The sequence below is a fragment of the Cervus elaphus genome, chromosome 19 (genome assembly GCF_910594005.1).
Source record: "Cervus elaphus chromosome 19, mCerEla1.1, whole genome shotgun sequence".
Classification (NCBI taxonomy): Eukaryota; Metazoa; Chordata; class Mammalia; order Artiodactyla; family Cervidae; genus Cervus; species Cervus elaphus.
The window spans coordinates 35,705,925-35,731,984 of NC_057833.1; the positions used below are offsets into that span (position 1 = coordinate 35,705,925).

Below are 26,060 nucleotides of genomic sequence, written 5' to 3' on the forward strand. Positions count from 1 at the left end.
ACCATTTTCATAGCAACCCCTTGCAAGAAATTCAGAGAGGGGTTAAAGACCCAAAGGAGTAATATAGCTTTGGGTTGTGTTTCCACAGTAGTTTCTGGCTCTTCAAGGATGACAAGTAGTTTTGAGGAACCAGATGAAGTCTTTCCTGTTGGTAGTAGTAGTATCCGGTGCCCAGTCAGAGCCAACTGTGAACTGGTCCCTAGAAAGCAACATATTGCTGAGGAGACTGATAATGTGGGACTTTCTAAAATTTGCAGATTCAGTGACCTCAGCTTCTTGGGTTAAGTCAGGTTCTTAATCACAGATGGAAGGGAAGCGAGAAGGGAAGAGTAAGGAGAAGCTTATGAATAGGAATGAGAGAAAAAAGAAAGAAAAAGGAAAGAAAGAAATCACACTCAGAAGGTAGCTCTCCTTCTCACATCTGTACCTTCACTATCTTCAGTCTGTCCCCTCATCTTTAACACACACTCTCTCTGGGGCCTCAGCTACTCTACCTGGGCCATAAGGGAGTAGGTTTGTGATCCCCAAGGTCCCTTTTGCAGTTCTGAAATCATATAACTAAGCAGAAATGAGCATAGCTTTCAATAGCCCATATCTCCTTGTTCCTTCAAGAAAACAGTCATTATCTCCATTTTTCTTGTGAATATGGACAGGCTTCCTGTCTTCTCTCCTCCACAGCCCTCCTCCATTCTGTACCTCTTTTTATCTATCCTAATTATGATTTATCTCTTGTTGCTGACAAATTACATTGCTTTAATGATTTCCCTGGTGGCTCAGACGGTAAAGCATCTACCTACAGAGGGGGAGACCTGGGTTCGATCCCTGGGTCAGGAAGATCTTCTGGAGAAGGGAATGGCAACCCACTCTGGTATTCTTACCCCCCTCTCCAAAAAAAAAGGGGCTCCAAGAAATGTATGGAAAAATCAAGGAGCAAGTCAGAATAGTCTGCCTTCCTCTCTACTGAACAAATTAATAATCAGTCACATCTATTGAACATCAATTATATGCGGAAGGTTGCGATGTGCTTAGTCGCTCAGTCGTATCTGACTCTTTGCAATCCCATGAACTGTAGCCCACCAGGCTCCTCTGTCCATAGGGATTCTCCAGGCAAGAACACTGGAGTGGGTTGCCATGCCCTCCTCCAGGGATCTTCCCAACCCAGGGGTCAAGCCCAGGTCTCCTGCATTGCAGGCAGATTCTTTACCATCTGAGTCACCAGGGAAGCCCATGAATACTGGAGTAGGTAGCCTATCCCTTCTCTGGGGAATATTCCCAAGCCAGGAATCAAACTGGGATCTCCTGCATTGCAAGAGGATTCTTTACCAGTTGTGATAGGCAGTGTCAATTACAGCAGCTATCACCACCATATAGTAAATGACTGCTCTGTGCCACCTGGTATGATGGCAGGCATTTCACAAACATCATTTAAGCCCCACAGTAACCCTGTATGGCTTTGGTCTCATTTTGTAGATGCTGTTGGTATAAGAACCAAAGTGTGTATCACTAAACATATGAATCTAGACCATTCTCTGCTTTCAGGTAAGGATTTGCCTGAGCTTAGAAGACAAATCATCCTCCAAGCACTACCAAAGTAGATTCTACCTCCCTTTTGGTGGATTGTCAGCAATGCCTCTGGCAATGAAGAGAAAGTCAAAGGAGGTGCCACAAGTGAGGTGAGGTACCTGGTTTAGTCTAAATCAGTGGTTCTCAAACTAGCAGAATCACCTGGAAATATAGATGAATTTTTTAAAAATACAAACTCCTAGTCCTTGCCTCCAGGGATTCTGATTCAGTAGTGTGGGATAAGATCTGAGAATGTGCATTTCTAACACATACCCAGGATTGCTGATGCTGCTGGTCCACAGTGAGCACCACTGACTACAGCAAAGCTCTTCAAACTTCTTAGACTACAAACCATAGCATGATATAAATTTTACCTCATGATACAGCAGACATAAATATACATAATTAAAACAAAATGAAAACAATTGTTGTATGGAACAATTTTTTCCCCTCAGAAAATTAACTCAAAATGAATCACTGACCTAAATGTAAAACACCAAACAATAAAATTCCCATAACAGTTTTCATTCCAATCCCAAAGAAGGGCAATGCCAAAGAATGTTCAAACTACCATGTATCTGCACTCATTTCACATGCTAGCAAGGTAAAGTTCAAAATCCTTCAAGCTAGCCTTCAACAGTACATGTACTGAGAACTTCCAGATGTACAAGCTGGATTTAGAAAAGACAGAGAAACCAGAGATCAAATTGGCAACATTCACTGGGCCATAGAGAAAGCAAGGGAATTCCAGAAAAACATGTACTTCTGCTTCGTTGACTATGTGGATCACAACAAACTGTGGAAAATTCCTAAAGATGGGAATACCAGACCACCTTACTTGTTTCCTGAGAAACCTGTATGCAGGTCAAGAAGCAACAGTTAGAACTGGACATGGAACAACAGCCTGGTTCAAAATTGGGAAAGGAGTACACCAAAGCTGTATATTATCACCCTACTCATTTAACTTCTATGCAGAGTATATTGTGCAAAATGCCAGGTTGGATGAATGACAAGCTGGAATCAAGAGTGCTAGGAGAAATATCAACAACCTCAGATATGCAGATGATACCACTCTAATGGCAGAAATTGAAGAGGAAATAAAGAGCCTCTTGATGAAGGTGAAAGAGGACAGTGAGAAAGCTGGCTTAAAACTCAATGTTCAAAAAATTAAGATCATGGCATCCCGTCCCATCACTTAATGACAAATAGAAGGGGGGAAAGTGGAAACAGTGGCAGATTTTATTTTCTTGGGTTCCCAAATTACTGTGGATGGTGACAACAGCCATGAAATTCAAAGATGCTTGCTCCTTGGAAGGAAAGCTATGACAAACCTAGACAGTGTATTAAAAAGCAGAGACATCACTTTGCCAACTAAGGTCCGTATAGTCACAGCTATGTACGGTAGTCATACCAGTAGTCATATACGAATATGAGAGTTGACCATAAAAAAGGCTCAGCACCAAAGAATTGATGGTTTCAAATTGTGGTGCTGGAGAAGACATTTGAGAGTCCCCTGGACAGCAAGGAAATCAAACTAGTAAATCTGAAAGGAAATCAACCCTGAATATTCATTGAAATGGCTGATGCTGAAACTGGAGCTCCAATACTTTGGCCACCTGATTCAAAGACCCGACTCATTGGAAAAGACGCTGATGCTGGGAAAGACTGAGTGCAGGAGAAGCGGGCAGCAGAGGATGAGATGGTTGGATAGCATCACCGACTCAGTGGACATGAGTTTGAGCTAACTCCAGGAGATGGTGAAGGTCAGGGAAGCCAGGTGTACTGCAGTCCATGGGACTGCAAAGAGTCGGACATGACTTAGCAAATGAACAACAAACAACAACATAACATAGGAGAAAATCTAGATAACCCAGGATTTGGTGAAGACTTTCTAGGTACAATACCAAAGGTATGTACCATGAAAGAAAAACTTGATAAGATAGACTTCATTAAAATGAAGCTTTTCTGCTGTGTGAAAGATACTATTAAGAGAATAAAAGGAGAAGTTATGGGTTGATAGAAAATATGTATGAAAAATATAACTCTGTTAAAAAAAGGGGGGGGGGCTATTATCTAAACCATACAAAGAACTCTTTAAAAAAAAGGACTGTTAAAATACAAGAACTCTTAAATCTCAATAGTAAGAGTATAACCTGATTTTTGTAAGTGGGGGGAAGGGTTAAGCTCTATCTTATACTCATTATTGCTGTAAAAATAGTCTACCAACTTGCAACTAGAAGACTAGTAAGTTCTAGAGATCTAATGCACTGCATTAGTGATTATAATCAACAATACTGTATCATGTACTTCAAAGTTGCTAGGAGAGTAGATCTTAAATGTCCCATCAAAAAAGAAATCATAATTATGTGACATGAAAGAGGTGTTGGCTAATCCTACAACAGTAATCATATTGCAATACATAAAGGTATCAAATCAATAGGTTGTACAACTTAAACTTATACAAAGCTATGTGTCAATTATATCTCAATTTTTTAAATGTGACATTACAGAAAAAACAAGTTTATCTTAAAATTCTGTAATTTCAATTTTGAGACGATTAAGAGGAGGATTTGTTTTAAATACATGTTTTTCACATTTGGGGAAACATTATAAAATGTTGTATTTTTCATACCCCACACCCTTTTAAATCAGGACACTCCCCCTTTCTTCTTCCCCTCAGAAAACTCTATAAGATTAAGAGTCCTGTAAGGGCTCTTCGCCCTGAAGCCCATGAGAGAAAAAGAACCCCATAAACCACAGAAAGAAATATCCATGGGGCACTCAGGTAGCCTAAAAGGTCTGAGAAAAGCAGGCCCTACCCTAGTTGGATCCCACCCGAAGGAACGAACGAAGCAGCGACCCCCACGGGCACGCAGCCATCTCCAGCACTGCAGCTCTGCTCTCTTCTTTGATTGGTTTTAGCGGTGACGCCCCCTCCCGAATGCCTCGCTCGGATTGGCCTACTTCTTGGACCAGACTGGACGGTGGCCAGCGGAGGACAAGAGACTTCTAAACCGTCTGGAGGGACGATTTGGGTCACATCCGAGACGCAGTTGCACATCAACAAGCGTCCGGGCTCCAGGGACAGGGCGGCGGCCTCTGTGGTGTCGGTGCTGCTGATGGCGACTGAGAGGAACTGTGGCAGCTAGTCCAGAGCCCGCTGCTGCTGCTGCTGCCGCCCAGGCAACGGTGGGTGGAAAGGCGGCTGTGTTCCTGCCCAGGGATGGGGGCGTGGGGTGTTGGCCCGCCTGAGCGGTGCGAGTTTCGGGGGTTCGGGAGGCTCGGTAGAATCTGCTTGTCAGCGGATTCTGCTTTCAGCCCCACCCGTGAGAAGTCCTCCTCCTCCCAGCCCTCCCCTTTCTTCCCCTTCTCTAGATTCACTCTTCAACCTGCCCTTTGCCTTAGTTTCTCCCGTTAGGGGTAGGAGTAGGGGGAATGGAACTGGGCCTACCATCCTCCAGGCCCTCCTACCTATGGGGGCAAGAATAGGGTTGACAGAGTTAGCGATAAAAATACAAGATGCTAGTTAAAATTTAAATTTCAGATAACACAATTTTTATTGTAAATGTCTCCGATATCAAGTCAAAGTAAAAATATAAAACAGTATTTGTAAATTGTCTGAAGCTTAACTGGGCGTCCTGTTTTTTATCTGGCCAAGCAAGGATAATCCAATCCTAAGCAAGAATAACATTTATACAACTTCCTAACCATTTACAGTGTCCTTTCTTAGCACTCCCTATATAGGGAGTATTATAATCCGTGTTCTGATGAAGCCCAAAAGGTCTAACACAAGATTATGCAACTAGTAAGTAATGCGGCCAGAACACTTTAAAAGCCATTTCAGTTCTGCTGGCCCTCTCAGATGTGCATTTCAAAGAAAGAGTCCAGGAGAGCTCTTTTAATTGTTAGAATGAACATAACAAAAGCAAATTTATCTTTCAGAGGGCCTGGAAAGTTGTTTTATATTTAGGTTCTTTGCTGTGGCATTTACCTTATATTTAAGGGAAGAGACTGTATTAAATTGTCAAGGAATATTGACTTACTGTGTAATGATGAAAGTTTATTATATATGTATTAAGTCACAATGGCCCATCATTTGACTTTGATATCAGTGGATAAGGTTATATTCATGCAAGAGAGCCATACATCATTGCATAGGTAATGATTAAGGCGGTGAAGGGTATTCTGGAATGAAACACACCTGTGTTCAAAACCTAGATTTCACACTTTGATGGCAGTAGGCAAGTTACATAATCTTTCTGGGCCTCCGTCTCCTCTTCTTTAAAGTAGAAATGATAATAATTGTATCCACTTAATAGGATTGTTGTATTAAATTCTTGTGAAGTGCCTTGGACATTGAAATTTATTAATTTTATCTATGATTAACCATTACACTTTAACTTTTAGTGAATGTGAATTTTTGGCATAAATTATAGATAATAAGTATTTTAATTTTAGTTTTAAGTTGAAAAAAGATGAGTAATTAAGAATATAATGAATACTGTGAGTTTCAGTGCAAAGAAACATACTATTCAATAATAGCTAAAGCAGATATTTTAGACCATAATATACCAATTTTACCAAATCACAAATCTGTAAGCCAGGCTAATATAATAAAAATTTATATTTTAGTCTCAGAAATTGTTCCCTATGTATAACCTTACATGCTTTAATATTCATTGTGTTATAAACAGGAAGAAACATTAGCACTCTCCAAGGGAAAGAAAATGACTATAGGGTGAGAAATAAAGCCAAAAAATAGGTTTATGGTCAGTGGCTGTTTATGGTGAGGTAGGCTTAGTATGTTTTAAAAACCAAATGTCAAGCTTTGTAGGAGTTTTATATTTCTTTTTATTTCCTTAGTGTTTACAGTGTTAACATAGTTCACTTACAAACTATTCTCTAAAATTCCTCTTGTGAACTTTTCCCAGTTTTTCTCCAGAAAAACCTTTCCACCACCTTGAAGAGAACGAGGAATTATGAAAATTAAAGGTCTAATCTTAGCAACTATTGACTGTTACCTGAGTGATAGTAAACAAGTCATTTAACATTTCTGAGCCTTGGTTTATCTCTAAAATCATAACTACCAAAAACCTGTTCCACCATCCCCAAGGTTTATTAATGCTATCAATTATTATGAGCTGTCACCCACCAGAGAAAGCTTCAACCAGGGATGAATCCAACCATTTGTATTCTTTGTGCCTGTAGCAAACCTCCTCAAAGGGCTACAGAAATTTGCACACTGGAAAGACTTGTAATAAAATAAATTCATAGTAGTCCACTTCACCTGGGCTTTCAGCAGACCAAGAAATTAAAGCTTTCTTTCTTTTATGGGAGACAGGATCTATGCCCTTTTTGTTATTGTTGTTAAGTTTAAATGCAATTTTGCAACATGAAAACTGCGGTCTCTGTAATTAGAAATCTTTGTCACTTGTGATACATCTGTTGCTTGCTATCTGTTTTCAAAGCTTATTGCTATATTAGCTCTAAAATAAAGCTTTTCTTAACAAAGCTATAGGCTTTATTAAAATCAAGTCTGCCAATTAAAAAACAATGGGGAAAAAAACTCAAGGCTGTATAAGTTTCCTATTGGAAAGATACTTATTTTTGAAGTGGCTGATAATCAGTGAATACATATCAGAACAATTTGCCATGGATCTATAAATATAGAGCTTGTTTCCCTACTTATGTGTCTTGTACATAAAAGAATAATGTAGAAAATGTTTGTTTGGGTTCTTTAATTATTTAGCTGATATATGTAGGGAACTGAGGATCCCAAGTTTGAAAGGGCACAAAAATCTAAAATTAAAAATGAGATGCTTAAAAGGATTTTATCTTGAAGCAGTTTGATTTGTCTGCCTTGTAAGCTTGGAAGTGATTCTACATTGTGCTGCATAAAAACTGTTTGCAGACCAGAATTTTAAACTAAATATAAACAGTTTAACATTTAGCCATGTACTTTGAAAGTCATGTGTTGGAGGCTTTATTTGCAAAACATAATAATTTAAGCTTTTGACTTTTAGGTCCAAAAGATACTTCTAGCGCTTGGATACTACCTGGGAGCAGCTCGTCATGCCTGCGTTGTATGGAACAAGTGTTCAAAATAAAATGCAAAAACTGCAAGCTGATGGAAGAGGCAACACACAACATCCCTGGTACTCCAGGCAGAACATTTGATATAGAGGATATCTTTGTATTGGCATATTTTTCCTAGGGCATTTTTAAACCAGTGATATTTAGGGTATGGGAAGGAAAATAATTATCCTAATTGTTTAAGCCATGCATGAATATCTAGAGATGATACTAAGACTTTTCTTTAATAGGCTTTATTTTTTTGTTTTAAGTTTACAGGAAAATTGGGATGAGAGTTTCCAGGTTCCTATATTGTTACAACAACTTATATTAGTTTGGCATTTGTTAAAATTAATGAACCATCATTGACACATTATTAATTAAAGTCCAGAATCTATTCAGGCTTCCTTAGTTTTCACCTAGTGTCCTTTTTCTGTTCCAGGATCCTGTTCAGGATACCATGTGACATTTAATATGTTTCCTTAAGCTCTTCTTGCCTGTAACAGTTATTCAAATTCCTCTCCCCCCACCATTTTGTCTGTGTGTGTGTGACCTTCACCATTTTGAGAAGCACTGGTCAGATAGTTAGTAGGATGCACTTGTATTGGAATTTGTCTGATGTTTTTCTCAAGGTTAGACTGTAGTTAGGGGGTCTTGAGGAGGAAGACCACACAGGTAAAATACCATTTTCATTTCATTCTATCAAAGGGTTTTACTATTGGTGTTGACCTTGATCATGTGGCTGAGATAGTTTGTCAGATTTCTTCATGTAAACTTCTTCTTCCCTCCCCGCTCCTTCTGTACTGTGGTCTCTGGAAGGAAGTCTCTATGCACAACCCACTCTTTAAGTAAAACTTTTTTTCACTTTCCCAAATGGACCAAGATGCTTATTTTGGATGAAGCTGATAAAAAATATTGAGCCAAAGGATTAAAGGTCAAATCCATGAGTTTTACCGGAAATCGAATACAAGGACTCAGGTGTGCATGTGATTTTTTGCAGAGGGCAGGTTGGAATAACTGTTGCAATATAGCTGTGATGTGCTATATTGTCCTTTCCCCTGCCAAAAGCAATTGTTTCCTACAATCTCTGTCTCACTCAGTTCTGTAGTAAGACAGGGACGCTTGGTCTCAAACATTATTCCTCTAAGTATTATTATGAAAACTGTTATAGTTGATACGTCATCATAATTCATCATTGTCTCTTTTTGAAGGTTGTGTCCCTTTCTGCCTTAATGCCAATCAATATGCTAAAGTCCTCAAAAAGTTCCTGAGGGATCCATTTCCAATTCTAGTGAAGAATGAGCTGATCTTTGAAAGGTATATATTATTGTATCTTATAATAATTTTGAAATCGAGTAATGTTTTTCTAATTAATGTACATAAAAATTATAGCCAGGATTTTTTTTTTACCTTCTTATTTAAGCTCTGTGCTAAAATTGCAGTAACTAGTATCTGCAGTGTCTTAGTGCTTGTAATAAAGTTAACAGAGTAAACACAAGGAGAAAAACAACCGTACCAGATAGTAGAAAAACTGCAAGTAACTAACTCCAGGGTATTTTGTTCTAAAATTTGGTACAGTAATATCAGTATTTTGACAGAATTAAAAGAATGAATTTCTAATGGGTTCCATCCAATGGTAGGAGTAAGAGTGAGAAGTCAAATGGCTTTTTATTCTGACTCTGATCTGAATTAACATTTTCCTCTCTGAAATACTGTAAGGAAGGAATTGTATGCTGTCTATGACATATGAGGGACCAGCCAGTACACAGGCTGTTCTTTTTAAGGACTCAAGGCAAAGGGTAGACTGGATCTGAGAAAACGCATGTCAGGATTTCAGTCTCTTATGTGGCAGGATCTGTTCTTCCCTGGTATTGCTACTTAAGACACTGTTAATATCTCATTATTTCCTTAAAAAACTGAAGCAGGATCTAATTACAACGTAGCTGAGAAGTGCTGCATTGTCTTTGCCCCCTGCTCAAAATAAGACTGTTTCCTTTCAAGTCCTGTCTGCTGTAGCACCCAGGGATGCATGGTTTCATACACATTTACTAATTTAAACCCTGACTCAACAAATGACTCCTGAGAGTTAAGGCTTATTAATATTTTTCAGGTGCTGACAGAAAGAAAGAGGCATTACCAAGAGGGAACTCCTTGATAAGGTACAAACCACATTTTGATACTGACTTACTGGTATTTAATTTCATTATGTTATTTATACTAAAAGTTGATTTTGAGGGAAAGATTTTTCATTGTCTTTGTCAGCTCAAGCAATGTAGGGATATAAAGACCATACTCCACAGATAGCGGTGTGATTTATAGGAATTCATTACAATTTTGTGTCCTGAAAGATTGTATAGAAGTTGCTTTTGAATTAGAGTTTGAATATATTATCATATCTCAGGCTCATGTTTTTATGTACAACTAATGTTCATGGTTATGAACTACGATCTGCCCACTTCTTGTGAAAATTGTATTCTTAGTTGAGTATTTGTCATCTTCACTGAATTACTTGCTTTTATTCTGGAAAAATAAATCATGTATTGTTTTTTCAAGTATGATTTTGTCAGCCAGACAACCTTGAAAATCAGGTAAATGAATCAGGAAATGTGTTGATGAAAAGTGGTATTTAAATTGTCCTTAGAAAGATTTGTGATTAATCAGAACACAGTGGGAAAACAATGTGAAATGTAGTTCAGATTTTGGACTTTATATAGTTTATATTCAAAGGGGACATCACTAATGCTATTAGATCTGGTTGTCTTTCTTAACTTATACACAAGTCTTTTTTCTTTTTGGTCATGTTTCTCATATCTTGTGCATTCTTGATGATTTCCTGTATAATTGAGATTTTTCTTGGCATTTTCTGGTAGCAATTTATGTTGACCCAGGCTTAGTTATAGTAGCTTTATCACTTAAATAAATTGAAGTATGTCTTGTTACTAATATAAAAATAACTTTGTCAAAAAACATAGTAGTAGTTGGTAAGAATAGATGATGAGGTGATGCTCAGAAATGGTATCAGCCTGATTTAGGACACAGACTCTTAAGTGCAACAGCATGTTGTTTGGATAAAGAGCAAGTCAGTGTTTTCCTATTTGTTTTCCTCTTGTCCTGGTTATTTGATATTTTAAGTTGTTCCAGCCAAGACATTTTTGATTGGGTCTGTCATCTGTTTTAGTAGAGAGCTGTGGCAGTAATTAGTGATACAGTGATACAGTCAATAGTGTTACAGTGTATGGGGTGACCTGAGCAGAAATCAGCGATAAATATGGGTTACCATACAAATTTTTTAGAGGTTCCCCCCACACGGAAAAAGTTTTAAGTCCTGAACCAAGTCTGTCCAGTAGAACTTTCTGTAGTGAGGGAAATGTTCTATATACATGCTGCCCAACACAGTGGTGACAGGCCACGTGTGTCTACTGAAATACAGTTAATGCAACTGGGGGTTACATTTTCTATTTTATTTAGTTTTAATTTAAATAACCACATGTAGCTAGTGGTTATTGCCTTGGACAGAATAGTCCTAAGCAATAGTTAACATTCCAGAATTTATATTTTCAATTTTTAGTTCTAAAAGTGTGTCAAAATGGATCGCACACCTGTTCCTTTTGTTTCGTCTGGTATTTACGTCTGTCCCAGGCTAACACCTGCTCTTGGCTCACTTTGGCACAGGCTTTAATTTCACTACCCCAAGCACAATTCTGTGGTCTGCTTTATAAGTAATAACACTCAGGCTGCCTGATAGAATCTGATCTTGCAGCCAGATGAATCTTTTAGAACAACCACAAAAGTAATATTTTCTTTTTCTCTAGATTTTGTGATTAGCATCTAGTGCTCTGATTAGAAGCCCTCCAAGTATAATCTTGGCAAAGAAACAGCCACTGGTGGTTAACAAGTACTTCATATCATTTGTACTTCATGTAATTCTTGATAACTGATATTCTGGTGAATAATTTTTCTTTTGTTCAGAAGTGGAAGCGGGAGTCAGTTTGGGAGGAAAACTGTGGCCATAAACATTGAAGAAGACAAGAAGATTCTTTGTGACACTGAGACTTTCTACCACACCATGGTGGAGGAAATGCCAAAGACTGTGGCTGACCTAATTTAATTCCTGGAATGAAATGGTTATGAATGTAGTGCTTGCTGTTGCTGAATAGGCAATCACATTGTGCACTGTGTTTCTTTTGGGGATATGTGGAGCTTGTCTGAGTGCTCACAACAGATTAAAAATACAGATTTTGATAGCAAAGCAACTTCAGACATGATTTCATGTGAGGGTAGTCATTGGTTTTATCCTCTTGTTACCTAGTTCTCTACACATGGTTGTATTGAGTATTTGCCATCATTTAATAATATGGACCGAAAGATATAAAAGCAGCTAATTATAAAGTTTGTCTGCCTTTATTGTATTAGTCACTAACTGAATAGAGCTAACTTTAAAATGATTTTCTAAGAAAATACTTAAATTTATTTTGTTTGGTATCATTTTTTTCAGCAAGGCATTTTATTAGCAGTTAGTTGAATGTTTATTGAATGTTCAATAAATTACAGTGAAGTATTTTTTTCTCTGAAGTTGTTTGGTCCTTATTTTTTAAAGATTTGTGCTTTTTTAGCGCCATCTGCTCGCGGCGCCGCCTCCTGCTCCTCCCGCCGCCGCCCTGAGTCACTGCCTGCGCAGCTCGGGCCACCCGGCTCCCCGCGCTCGCCACCGGAGAGCTGAGCTGGAAAACGAAATCTGTCATTTTTGAAAATATTTGGCATTTGTACAACATGGCAGACATCGACAACAAAGAACAGGCTGAACTTGATCAAGATTTGGATGATGTTGAAGAAGTAGAAGAAGAAGAGACTGGTGAAGAAACAAAAATCAAAGCGCGTCAGCTGACTGTTCAGATGATGCAAAATCCTCAGATTCTTGCAGCCCTTCAAGAAAGACTTGATGGTCTGGTAGAAACACCAACAGGATACATTGAAAGCTTGCCTAGGGTAGTTAAAAGACGAGTGAATGCCCTAAAAAACCTTCAAGTTAAATGTGCACAGATAGAAGCCAAATTCTATGAGGAAGTTCATGATCTTGAAAGAAAGTATGCTGTTCTTTATCAGCCTCTGTTTGATAAGCGATTTGAGATCATTAATGCCATTTATGAACCTACAGAAGAAGAATGTGAATGGAAACCAGATGAGGAAGATGAAATTTCGGAGGAGCTAAAAGAAAAGGCCAAGATTGAAGATGAGAAAAAGGATGAAGAAAAAGAAGATCCCAAGGGAATTCCTGAGTTTTGGTTGACTGTTTTTAAGAATGTTGACTTGCTCAGTGATATGGTTCAGGAACATGATGAACCTATTCTGAAGCACTTGAAAGATATTAAAGTGAAGTTCTCAGATGCTGGTCAACCTATGAGTTTTGTCTTAGAATTTCACTTTGAACCCAATGAATATTTCACAAATGAAGTGTTGACAAAGACATATAGGATGAGGTCAGAACCAGATGATGCTGATCCCTTTTCTTTTGACGGACCAGAAATTATGGGTTGTACAGGGTGCCAGATAGATTGGAAAAAAGGGAAGAATGTCACTTTGAAAACGATTAAGAAGAAGCAGAAACACAAGGGGCGTGGGACAGTTCGCACTGTGACCAAGACAGTCTCTAATGACTCTTTCTTTAACTTTTTTGCCCCTCCTGAAGTTCCTGAGAGTGGAGATCTGGATGATGATTCCGAAGCCATCCTCGCTGCAGACTTTGAAATTGGTCACTTTTTACGTGAGCGTATAATCCCAAGATCAGTGTTATACTTCACTGGAGAAGCTATTGAAGATGATGACGATGATTATGATGAAGAAGGTGAAGAAGCGGATGAGGAAGGGGAAGAAGAAGGAGATGAGGAAGATGATCCAGACTATGACCCAAAGAAGGATCAAAACCCAGCAGAGTGCAAGCAGCAGTGAAGCAGGATGTATGTGGCCTTGAGGATAACCTGCACTGTAATAGCCTAAACACAACTCTTATTTACTTACAGCCTTATGTTTTTGTATTTTCTTGGTAGACTCAGAAGTTTTTTTTAAAGGAAAGGAACTGATATTTTAAAGACCAAATTTGTTCTACTTAACATTTTAACTAGTTTTTCTGCCAGCTGCATCGAATGCACAGAATCTCTCACGCATGTTCGTCCGTTGCTATATAGTTTGGTTCTTCTTGGAGTATTTTTATCGTGTAACTGTTAGATTAAAGCTATGAAAATGAACAGAACTGTGAAATGAACTAGATTTTTTTGTCTTGCTAAGTTTTTTTCCTGAAGAACCAAAGTATTTTTTTCAGCTGGTTGAATGGGTTTAAGTTTGCTTGCAAGAGCTGTGCCTTTCATTACTTTGTTACAGAAATACAATGACTTACATTAAGACAATTCATCATTTAAAAAGCAAAACTTGTCAAGTAAAGTATATGGTTAAGAATTTCCAGTAAGACTACACCTGATAATTTAGATTAACAGGTTTTTGTATGTCAGGTGACATTAGTTACTATAAGAAAAGCTTATTAACTAATAGTGTGGTTGTTGGTTATCATAGGGAGGTGAATAAAACCTAGTATTTTCAGAAGTTATGCCTCATTATTTTTAATTGTACTTCTAAAATTTAACCTCCATTAACTAAGCATCTTTTCTTTGTGGTAGGATCTACCTTCTGCTTTCCTGGAAAGGATGAATTTACATCATTTGACAAGCCTATTTCAAGTTTTTTGTTTGTTTGTTTGTTTGCTCATTTTTGTTTTTGCAGCCTAAAATAAAAATGTCATATAATTAAAAAAAAAAAAAAAAAAAGATTTGTACCTCTTGCTATAATCCATATTTCCAAAGGAAAAGGATAAAACAGCAGTCTATAGTAATATTTTACTCCAGTTATAAAATTATACACAAAAGATACAATGAACATGGCTTTTCATAAAAAGGTTTAATAGTTCCAAGTTAGCTGCTGCTTGTCAGTAGCATGAAGACTGAGCAATTGCAGATTTCACCAGTACCATCTACTAAACAATATCCGCTTCTTCAAGAAGAAAGAAGCAAAAATGTAAAATTCCTCCCTCTTCTGGTATGACAAACATTTCCTGGTACACATCATGTAACTGCTCAACAACAAGGTTTTTGTTAATAAACTAATTAATCAATAGATTTCTTTTTCCATAACAATAACATGGAGTTGCTATTTGTTGTTGTCGTTTAGTTACTAAGTTGTGTCCTACTCTTTTGTGACTCCATAGACTGTAGCCTCCCCGGGCTCCTCTGTCCAAGGGATTCTCCAGGCAAGAATACTGAAGTGGGTTGCCATTTCTTTTTCCAGGGGATCTTCCTGACCCAGGGGCCAAACCCAAGGCTCCTGCATTGGCAGGCAGATTATTTACCACTGAGCCACCTGGGAAGCCCTGCGTTGATATAATTATTGACTTTACCAAAAAACCTGCACAGCCCTATTTAATAATGTGGATTTTATTCAGGACCAAAGTCAACCATTATCTCCACCTAAAGGCACGTTTGATTAGTTTCTTGAATGCAATAGCTTCCTCCTGGACACTTCTGCCTCCCGGGGCTACACTCTCACTTTTCTTCCTCCTACTTATGTGGCCCTCTGCTATCCTCTTGTCATTCTTCCTGTGTGCTTCTCCAAGTACTAGACTGACCTCTCCCTGGCTATCAATCTGAGGACTCTGGCACTTCAATATGTTCAAAAGCAAACTTAACCATCTTGTTCCAGTAATGTTTAGCTCATTACCTTGTACCTCCTTCTCTTATCTGGGCTTCCCTGGTGGCTCAGACAGTGAAGAATCTGCCTGCAATGCGAGAGACCTGGGTTCAATCCCTGGGTTGGGAAGATCCCCTGGAGGCGGGCATGGCAACCCACTCTAGTATTCTTGCCTGGAGATTCTGCATGGACAGGGGAGCCTGGTGGGCTACAGTCCTTGAGGTCACAAAGGATAAGACATGACTGAGTGACTAAGCACAGCACAACAGATTTGGAGATCATTTGGCAATGGTTTCCAAATTTGTCTCCCTGCCCTCGGTCTTAACTTTATCCAACCTATGTACTACTTGGCCCTCAGGGTGATCTCATAAAAATTTAAATTAGTAAATAGCTTTCCTTTCTACCTGGGATAAAGTCCAAAGTCAATAGCTTTCCTACCTTTGGTTTTGCATCTAAAAGTTATCACCAAACCTAAAGTCAGCAAGATTTTTTCCTGTGTTATTTTCTAGGTGTTTTATATTTTTGTGTTTAATATGTAGTTCTGTAAATCCATTTTTAGTTAATTTTTCTGAAAATACAAGGTCTAGATTTATTTCTTTCCATGTGATATCAAATTGTTTCAGCACTATTTTTAGAAAAGACGATCTTTTCTCCATTGCATTTCCTTTGCACCTTGTCAAAGATTGGATCAATAAAATTGACTATATTTATGTAGGTCTATTCTGGGATCTTGTAGGGGAAACTTTTTCACCTGTACTGTCAAAATTCTACTCACAGAATACTTCATTTCTAGGCACTTCCAAGAAATCAGATGTTGTTTTTTTCCCAGTATCCATAAATGATTTCACATCTGATTCTTCACATGCCTGCCTTAATCTGTTGGGACTGCTATAACAAAATACTACAGACTTACATTTAAAAAAACAGAAATTTATTGATCACAGTTCTGGAGGCTGGAAGTCTGAGATCAGGGTGCCAGCATAGTCAAGTGAGGACCCCGTTCCTGGTCAAAGACTTCTCATTGTATCCTCACATAGTAGAAGGGGAAAGAGAGCTCTCTTGGGCCTCTTCTATAAGGGCACTAATCGTATTCATGAGGGTTCCACCCTCAGGACCTAATCACCTCCCAAAGGCCCCAGCTACTAATACCATCACATTTGGTATAGGACTTCAACATACGAATTTGGGGAAGATCCAAACATTCAAATCATAGCAAAGCCCAATCCCAAATCCTTCTCCTTCTATTGTGGAGAATGGACTGTTTTGGTTATTAAATTTCCTAACCCAATTGTAATTGTCCTTCCATCTGTCACTAAAAATAATGCAATCCTTTAGCCTTCTTTTAAAGTGATGTTTACATCATGCCAGCTTTGGTATGGTTGTCCTTCTCATGATCATTGTCTGAACTCTTGGCAAATACTGTCATAGTGTCGAAATTAAACTCGTACTATCTCAACACAAAGCACAATAGTCAATCTACAGTCCAAGCCAAAGACAACCACTAACACTGATATTCAAAGTACATTTAAGTTGTACACTTCAGGTGCATCACTTAGAGTAATATACAAGTAGATAATCAATTATTGCAAACTGCAAATCATGACTGTCAACATCAGCATGCAAGAACAACAACAGCAGGAAAGCAACCCCAACTCTGGAAGACAGATCATCTATGCCATATCTATTTGATGCTAAAAATAGTGTCACTTTCAGCTATTTGGGAAGCTGCCACAAGGATTTATACTTTTCCCCCAACCTTAAGCATTTATTGCCTAAAACTGGGACTATTTCTGTACCTGTTTCCAGAGATGCAGGACTTCCAGTGCTAACGCAACAGTTCTGGGCAAATCAGAACAGTTGGTCATTCTCCTCAGTTCAATGTAGTTGAAGCTCTAAAACCAAGCCTTCCCATCTACAGCAACTTCAATTGTTTGGCCACTGTTTGCATTAACCATAACAATGCCATTGACCGTGTTGATGTAATGAAGGGAAGATCTAGGAAAGGTAAACTCCTCTTTTATAGTACTCAGCTTCTCTTTCATGACAAAAGAACACCCAACTCTTCTAAGGTGAATATAGTCACCAGGCAGCCTTTCCCAACACAAAGCAAGAGCCTCCTCCTCTCATGTGTTGTATGTTGATTTGACATGATTTCAAACCCACTTGTCTATAACTTAGATTGTTTTAACCCACTTGTTTATGACAAAGACAAACAAACAAAAAATAGTTGCTTTTAAATGTAAAGTTTCCACATTAAGAATGAAATCAACTGTGTCAGGGTGTTATCATCTCATCTCTGGGTTAAGGAGCACATAGAGACCAGCTGGAGAGGGGCTGAGTTCCATTCAGTTCAGTCACTCAGTCGTGTCCGACTCTTTGCGACCCCATGGACTGCAGCACACCAGGCTTCCCTGTCCATCACCAACTCCCAGAGCTTACTCAAACTCATGTCCATCGAGTCAGTGATGCAATCCAACCATCTCATCCTCTGTCGTCCCCTTCTCCTCCCGCCTTTAATCTTTCCCAGCATCAGGGTCTTTTCAAATGAGTCAGTTCTTCACATCAGGTGGCCAAAGTATTGGAGTTTCAGCATCAGCATCAGTCTTTCCTATGAATATTCAGGACTGATTTCCTTTAGGATGGACTGGTTAGATCTCCTTGCAGTCAAAGGACTTTCAAGAGTCTTCCCCAACACCACAGTTCAAATGCATCAATTCTTCAGTGCTCAGCTTTCTTTATAGTCCAACACTTAACATCCATACATGACTACTGGGAAAACCATAGCCTCGACTAGATGGACCTTTGTTGGCAAAGTAATGTCTCTGCTTTTTAATATGCTGTGTAGGTTGGTCATAACTTTCCTTCCAAGGAGTAAACGCCTTTTAATTTCATGACTGCAATCACCATCTGCAGTGCTTTTGGAGCCCAGAAAAATAAAGTCAGCCACTGTTTCCACTGTTTCCCCATCTATTTGCCATGCAGTGATGGGACCGGATGCCATGATCTTAGTTTTCTGAATGTTGAGCTTTAAGCCAGTTTTTTCACTCTTCTCTTTCACTTTCATCAAGAGGCTCTTTAGTTCTTCACTTTCTGCCATAAGGGTGGTGTCATCTGCATATCTGAGGTTATTGATACTTTTCCTGGCAACCTTGATTCCAGCTTGTGCTTCATCCAGCCTGGCATTTCGCATGATGTACTCTGCATAGAAGTTAAATAAGCAGGTGACAATATATAACCTTGACATACTCCTTTCCTGATTTGGAACCAGTCTGTTGTTCCATGTCCAGTGCTAACTCTTGCTTCTTGACCTGCATACAGGTTTCTCAGGAGGCAAGTCAGGTAGTCTGATATTCCCATCTCTTTAAGAATTTTCCATAGTTTGTTGTGATCCACAGAGTCAAAGGCTTTGGTGTGGTCAATAAAGCAGAAGTAGATGTTTTTCTGTATCTCGTGTGCTTTTTCGATGATCCAAGAGATGGCAATTTGATCTCTGGTTCCTCTGCCTTTTCTAAATCCAGCTTGAACATCTGGAAGTTCATGGTTCAAGTACTGTTGAAGCCTGGCCAGGAGAATTTTGAGCATTACTTTGCTAGCGTGTGAGATGAGTGCAATTGTGCAGCAGTTTGAACATTCTTCGGTATTGCCTTTCAGCAGAGGGGCTGAACTGAGGGGTTATTAGCATAAACACATGAAGAAGCAACTAAGATGAGGGGACATTTGTACTAAAAATACCCAGATTGTGTCTGGAAAATCTGAAAGTTCTGATCTAGGCAAAGCTAACTTTTGCTGGTCCAGCTCTCTGAAGACTGTCAACAAAAAATTAGCTAAGAGTTGATCTAAAAAGAAATAGAAAGTTTTATCTAAGATGACTTGATGACACAGTCTTTCATAAAGCTCTAAGAACTGACTTGTTTCACCTGTTAGAAGTGAAAGCACAGTTGCACACTTTTCAAAACAAAGGGTTTTTTATTTTATTTTTTAATCAAAATAACAAATTAACAGTTTACATATTCCACATCTGCACATACAAGGGGAATAGTGGGTGATCGTGACCCCTTACAGGATTTTTTTAAAAAGGAATATTTTCTCCTAAGGAGTTACCTTGCTGGCACCAAGAGGAAATTGCTCTTTTTGGTAAAGCAGGCATTCTTGTGTCTTCTAAGAAGATCTGGTTAATGTAAAATGCAGTTGCACAACGCACATGAAAAGGAAGGAGCTAGTAGTAGAAAGAAGCAGGGAGAGAATTTTATGTTTGAATTGTTTTTTCTTGTCCTGGCTTAAAATAATTTTATTTCATCAAGACCTTGGGGTCTTGACTCCTGAGGTGGTAAAGGCCACTCTTAACTGTAGTGGGGAAAGCCTGAAGTGCCCAGTCAAGATCATCTTGCCTCTAATACCCCCGCCCTCGTTCTCTGCAACCTGCTATAGCAACTCAGGACTTTTCACTTTAGGTTCGCAGGTAGCTGGACCTCAGCTCTCAATTGGTTAAGCCCACTCTCCTGAGAACTAACATCAGAGAAAACGTGTACCTCGACTGAATTTGGATTTTGTCATCTCACTTTGCCTGCAACAATAGTGTAATTAATCTATCATTTGTTTGGAGTGTTCCTTTATTTATTGGCTTATTAAGAGTTGTTATCCTGTATGCCACTGTCTGGTGAAATTATAAATCCCACAGTGAGCGAGTGTTAATTAAACTACTGATAAAGACAGTATCTGTTTCTGGGTATAATTTGACACCCCAAAAAAACACCATGATCTGAATTCACTTGTTACAACTAAATGACGTTTCCCCAGGCCAGGCTTTGCTGCTAGAGACCACCAACAGGCAATCAAGGCCCACCCTTCCTGTTCCATGGTCCTAAAGCTTCTCTAGAGTACATCCTCTAGCTTCCTATTCAAACTGCAGGGGAGGGAACTGGAGGAGGCCCACAGGCCTGCCTGACCTGGAGAAAGAAATGCTGAGCTTACAGGAAACAAAGAGATCCCAACAATGAGTGTGAGCTCAGCGACTCTCCACAAGAGAATGCTGTAGAATCAGCTTCCTTTGCGACGGAAGTGCGGCTAGGTGACCAATCAGCAGGTTAGAAACTCCAGGGCTACCTGGTTTAGAGCTACCTGGTTATCATGTGACCTCAGACACCCCTCCCTACACGCTGATCTGGTGGTTTAATCTGCAAATTGGGGATGAATATCAATGTACTGTTACTGAGGGGGTATAAAAATTACATGTGACTTCAGAGCCTGGTGAAAATAGGAAACAGGAAAGATCATAGGAGAGAATAGATGAAAATATGCAAATATCTGGAACATAACTTGGGTTTATCTGTGTTTGGACTGGAGACAGATTTATATCCTCTTTTTAAATAGGGGACAGTCATCAGAAGGATAAAGAAGAGGAGAGTAAAGGAATTTGGGGAAACAGGTGGTAGACCCCACTCCAAGTCTTGGAACCTCACAACTGTTCAAAAATATACAAGGGAGTCCTTTAACCTTTTCTGGACAAAAGTAGTTTACCTACAGTCACCTCTCATTTATTCTATCTCACCCCTGCTGATAAGTCATTTCTTTGTTGAGTCTACGTTTGTGATCATAATATATATGCAGAACCAACTATATTGGTCAAAATTGTAATTAAGATGACAAAGACTGCATTTTAGTTTATAGTTAAACTATGGCAGTTTCCAGTACTTCAATTCATCCTGTAAGTATTTGAGTACTTTCTATGTAAGTACTTATACTAGACACAAAGGAAAATAACAAACTAATAGTGGTCACCCTCAAAATATTGGAAACAAGTAATTGGAGTCAAGACAAAATCACAGGAAAAAACCCAGCACATCCCTGTAAGGTACAGGTGGGTCAGGGTTAACTTGGGCACCACCAATGGCAGGCCCAGTAGGCGTGTCCTGAGGATCAGAGATCAGAGAGGGTTGAATGAATCATAGAATTTCAGAAGTGCTTGAGGATTAACAGAATTTAGATAGTCTCAGAAGGAGGAGCAATCTTTTGTTTCAGGTGTCAAAAATAAAGTCAGGTTTTAGTTAAAGCGGTGGACACAGGTTTTATCCAGTAACAATAATAACAAAAGGGATGAGCTGAGCTCCACCTTGATTTGTGCAGAGGTGACAGGGTGCTTTTAAAGAGAGAATGGGGGAGCAGGGAGGGGCAGTGGTTGGGGGTTCAAGTAGTCAGGGAAGTGAACTGGAATTACAAAATGTGGGTAAGAGTGGATGAGTATCAGTGTGATTAGGCCAGCTGTGTCTGACTACTGGCAATCTTAAAATTAGGAGTCTGTCTTCCCTGATGATTCCACATCAGAGGAATGGCTTTCAGGTGCTTGAGAAACAATTCTCAAATAAAACTAATTTTTGCTCAATTAAAACTAAAATAAAAAAAAAACTAAAATTAAAACTCAAACTTTCTTTTGCTCAAATAAAACTCCTTTCTATTCCTGTTATAGATTGCTGATTATTCCTGTTGACAAAGCATTACTAACAGAAGTGAGAAAACTGGTTTCCTGAGTCAGAAGTGAGGAGTGAACAGGCTAACTTTTAGGCTGTGTTGACAGAGGTGTTGGAAAGACAGCAGGTGGTCTGCGTCTGGAGGCAGACAGCACTGGAGGTTGGGTGGACACCCTGATGGTAAAGATGATGGCAGCTATGAACACAGGTGAACTCTGGAGGAGGGGGAGCTGACAAAGGCCTGAAGAACAGTCAACTCAGGGGAAGAAGAAGGACAAGTCAAAACAAGAGGAATTATTTTAAAGGGCTGGTTCATCAGAAAGTTAAGATGGGGTAACAAAGGTCGAGAGAGACAGTCAGAAGGCAGGGCAGACAAGGCCTGTCATGGAGCTCAAGTGGGAAGACAGACCTGGAGCAAACAGTGAAAGCTGTGCTGGGAGCCCGGGGGGCTCTCAAGGTTGGGCTTGGGTGGGGTTGGGGAAGGCATCTTCCAGAAGGCGCAGCAGCACTAAATCTAGACCAGAGTAATTTTAACTAGAGAAAGCCAGTGGGTTTGAATTTTAAAATGTGCATTTTTGCATCCATCTATTTGTTTCTTAACCACTGTTCCTGACCATCATTGTAATACATTAACAACATCCAATCTCAGAGAAACTATATTTCTACATCTTACCTAGTAGACAGGTGACACTCAGAAGTCCAAGGAACCCTTGTTTTATGGTGTAGATGCCAGTTTGTTTACATTTCCTCCCACACACTGAGGACAACATACCAGCAGGAAAGTCATTTATGTGGCTTCACTTAGAACTGTACTTCTTCTGAAATTTCAAAGTCCAGTCCACTCCCTCTTCAACCACAACCTCTAAACATTCATCTGGAATCCTCTGCCCACCCCTAACACCTCTGGCCCATCCAGCCATCTCCTGACTTTTCTTCTACCCACCTCCCTGTCTCAGATGCAGGGTCACCTGGCACCTTTGCCCTCTTCTGCCTCATTCCTGTCCTTCCATCCCAGCAACCCCAGACCTTGGGTCATTCCCATCTTCTCTACAACTCCTGCTGGGCTGCTGGAGAAACATAACACAACAGGCAGACAGTACCTCCACAATCGGCAATATCCAGCTGTGGGCAGAATGCTCAGTGCTGTGTGACTCTCCTCCACTCATTCTAATCTAAATAATATTTTAAAGAAGTACTTTTAAAAAATCAAAAACAACGCAAAAAACCCATGGTGAATGAAACATCAAAGTTTTAAAATAGAGACAGGCTCCAACTCCACACTTACTTAGCCCTGCCTCGCTCCCCTCACCCTAATCGCATCCTGCTGTAGGTAGCCCACTGGTGCTAAACATTGCTGACTGGAAAGTGATCTTTACTCTGAATTATATATATATAAGAAACAAAGTTTCACCAAAAAACATTTACATTTACTAATGCAATACATATTTTCACTTAAAAAAATTTTGTTTCGATGGTAACCCACTAAATTCCATAAACCTTTGAGTGGAGAACTGCAATTTGAAAAAGTGACCACTAGAGGGATCCAAAGTATTCTCCTACTGTACTGTGATCCTGGCCCAAACAAAAACAAACCCCAAGTTCCATAAAGGCACTAATGTAATCGAAAGGGAAGACAAGGGGACTGCAATCAACAGATATTATATGACTGTCAGGAAAACACTAAGTCATTTAATCATTCCACTGTGATGCCAGGTTCCTCCTTGTTGGGGAAAAAAAGGACTCTAGTGATAATCTGCCCCTCTGAATGGCCGTATATCATCTCTATGGAAACATTCTCAAATTATAGGCCTCTTATTCTAGTCTGGATAGTTTCATATGAATTAGGAAAAAGAACTGTCATCTTCATGAAAAAAATCAATCTGATATTCAAAATATCGATGAATCATCAGTATTAAAGATTAAAGTGGCAGGTAAAAGCTATGAACTTAAAACGGTCCTCTTGGAAGCCACAGTAAAAATCAGTTTTACTACTTTCTACCTTCTACTTTTAGTCTTTCAAGTTTCATGGTAGGACAATTATTGGCTCTTGTCCAGGGATGGAAAAAGAAAGATAAAAGTACCTGTAAATTATTAATGCTACATAGATTCCTATAGTCTAAGGTTTTTTCCCCCATTAGCTTCTTCTGGTGATCTAAGCTAAGCTAAGTAACTTCAGTCGTGTCCAACTCTGTGCAACCCCATAAACCACCAGGCTCCCCCGTCCCTGGGATTCTCCAGGCAAGAACACTGGAGTGGGTTGCCATTTCCTTCTCCAATACATGAAAGTGAAAAGTGAAAGTGAAGTTGCTCAGTCGTGCCCAACTCTTAGCGACCCCCATGGACTGCAGCCTACCAGGCTCCTCCGTCCATGGGATTTTCCAGGCAAGAGTACTGGAGTGGGGTGCCATTGCCTTCTCCATCTGGTGATCTACTCCTCATTAAACAAATTTGCCCCTGCTAAAACTAGTCCAGGAGCCAAATGAGCATATTACCAGAAGTCACAAATCACCCAGAATCTATTGGAAAGCTTGTAATTTCAATTTTGTAGATTTTTCTCAGGAAACACATTGTAGCAAGTAATGCTGAGAAGCATATATGCTTCCTGCTAATGGTATAAATGTTTCATTAATCTTGTTAATGATATAAATGCTTCCAATTCATGGTAATAGCTTACCCTATCTGCCTAAGAAGGAAGAGAACAACCTAAAGTATGAATTTATCACCCTCATTTTATGTGTGGAAAATTATGTGTTCTCTCCATTGTTATATCACTTATCAATCCAAATTTGATGGCTTCTAATTTGTTCATCTCCTCCACGCGGGGGGGGGGGGGGAGGTGCCGGGGGGGAGGTGGGGGGAACTACTGAATGGCTGTCTTCTCATGTTTTGTGACTGTGACATAAGCTTTGAAACTTTAGCTCACATCATGGGCAAAGATACTTGGGGTATCCCTCCACAAAGAATACATTTAGAGAATTAGTTCTTGATTCAGCCTTAGTCCAAAGACTTTAAATTCCAACTTAGCATGGAGGTGGGACCGAGCAGAAACTTGGGTTAGTCACCATTTCTCATTGTTGGCCACTTGAGACCTGCCAACTGTGTCCAGCCACAAAATCCACACCTACATAAACCATTACTTTCTTCACAAGATACATACAGGGTAGGTTTCTATTCACTGACATGGAAAAATAAAGGCAGTGAAATGCCAAATGGACAAATAGGCAAAGACAAGCCCTGAGTCTTTACTAAGGGAACTGGTGGTACAAGGATTGTAGAGCATTATGGTACTTTAAAGAACTTAGGTCTTCATGCTCTGTCCATCACCATTGCTATGAAAGGGCCTGCTGTGTTTCACGTCCTGGAGATACAGTTTCTGCCACTTACGGAGCTGCGCTGCAGAGTCAGAAACTGGCTGCTCTTTCGTCCTTGACTCATCAATTTCCCTAATGGCCTCTAGTCTTAGAGCCAGGAGCCTGGACTTGACTTCTCAGCCAGCACTTTAACCTCAGTCAAATCACTTAACTAGTCCGAATCCTGATTTCAATGGTATGTTGGCAAATATTTTAAAACTGGCTCTCAAGGGTTGGAGGGGAAGGAGTACTGACTTAGTCTTTGCTTACTTTCTTGGTACTCCCACAGTGGCCAGTATCAAGCTGCCAAGGTGAAGTCACTTAATGGAAGAAATAAGTGCCATTGTTAGCAACCAGGGTCCTTGGACTCTTTAATCAATATAAATTTATATATATATATATATAATATTTATTATCATATATTATTATATTATATATATTTTTATATATGTATTTTTACATATTATATATATGTCTTATAATATTATTATATATTATATTATATATATATAAATTGATTAGAGGTCAGAGAAGGAATTTGAGCATGGCTTTATTGGGATTTGTGCTACAGCAGGAGGGAACAAAAACAAGAGGTACCCTTGCTCACTCCCTGAGTGTGTGTTGCGGTGGCGGGGGAAAGAGCTGTTTCCTTAAATGAGGTGAGAGTATGGGCAGATAAGTGGATTCAGCAAAAGCGTGGCTTGGGTGCTCTGCCCATGCCATTGGCCACGCTGCATGTGTAGGGATCACACATAGTACCCTTGCTCCTGTCACCTCGGAAGTGACAATTGGGTTTTGGCCTTCTTTGTACCTATTGTTCATGACTTGCCCCAACCGCATGTGCATGCAGTCATTTTTAGTCCCATAGAGTTTGTGTTCT

General features: G+C 39.4%; 1 protein-coding gene and 2 non-coding genes across 4 annotated transcripts; all 3 read left to right on the forward strand.

The window, feature by feature from the left end:
- The first annotated feature begins 9,043 nt into the window (after positions 1-9,043).
- LOC122676283 lies at positions 9,044-9,218 on the forward strand. Its single transcript, XR_006335551.1, has one exon. It is a non-coding gene; the product is annotated as a small nucleolar RNA SNORA81 (small nucleolar RNA).
- Positions 9,219-9,554: 336 nt separating this feature from the next.
- Positions 9,555-9,678, forward strand: LOC122676243. Its single transcript, XR_006335516.1, has one exon. It is a non-coding gene; the product is annotated as a small nucleolar RNA SNORA63 (small nucleolar RNA).
- Positions 9,679-12,234: 2,556 nt separating this feature from the next.
- LOC122675768 (nucleosome assembly protein 1-like 1) lies at positions 12,235-14,449 on the forward strand. Of its 2 annotated transcripts, none has more exons than XM_043874844.1 (2): positions 12,235-13,589; positions 14,304-14,437. In XM_043874844.1, the coding sequence occupies exon 1, from the start codon at positions 12,406-12,408 to the stop codon at positions 13,579-13,581; it is 1,176 nt and encodes a 391-aa protein (XP_043730779.1). In that variant the 5' UTR covers positions 12,235-12,405; the 3' UTR covers positions 13,582-13,589; positions 14,304-14,437. The 2 variants fall into 2 exon arrangements, with proteins under 2 accessions (XP_043730779.1, XP_043730778.1); XM_043874843.1 differs by having other exon boundaries at positions 12,236-13,617; positions 14,304-14,449.
- The last annotated feature ends 11,611 nt before the right edge of the window (positions 14,450-26,060 follow it).

Bases quoted from the DNA above. Each gene is read 5' to 3' on its own strand.
- LOC122675768 (XM_043874844.1), top strand. From the start codon at position 12,406: ATGGCAGACATCGACAACAAAGAACAGGCTGAACTTGATCAAGATTTG.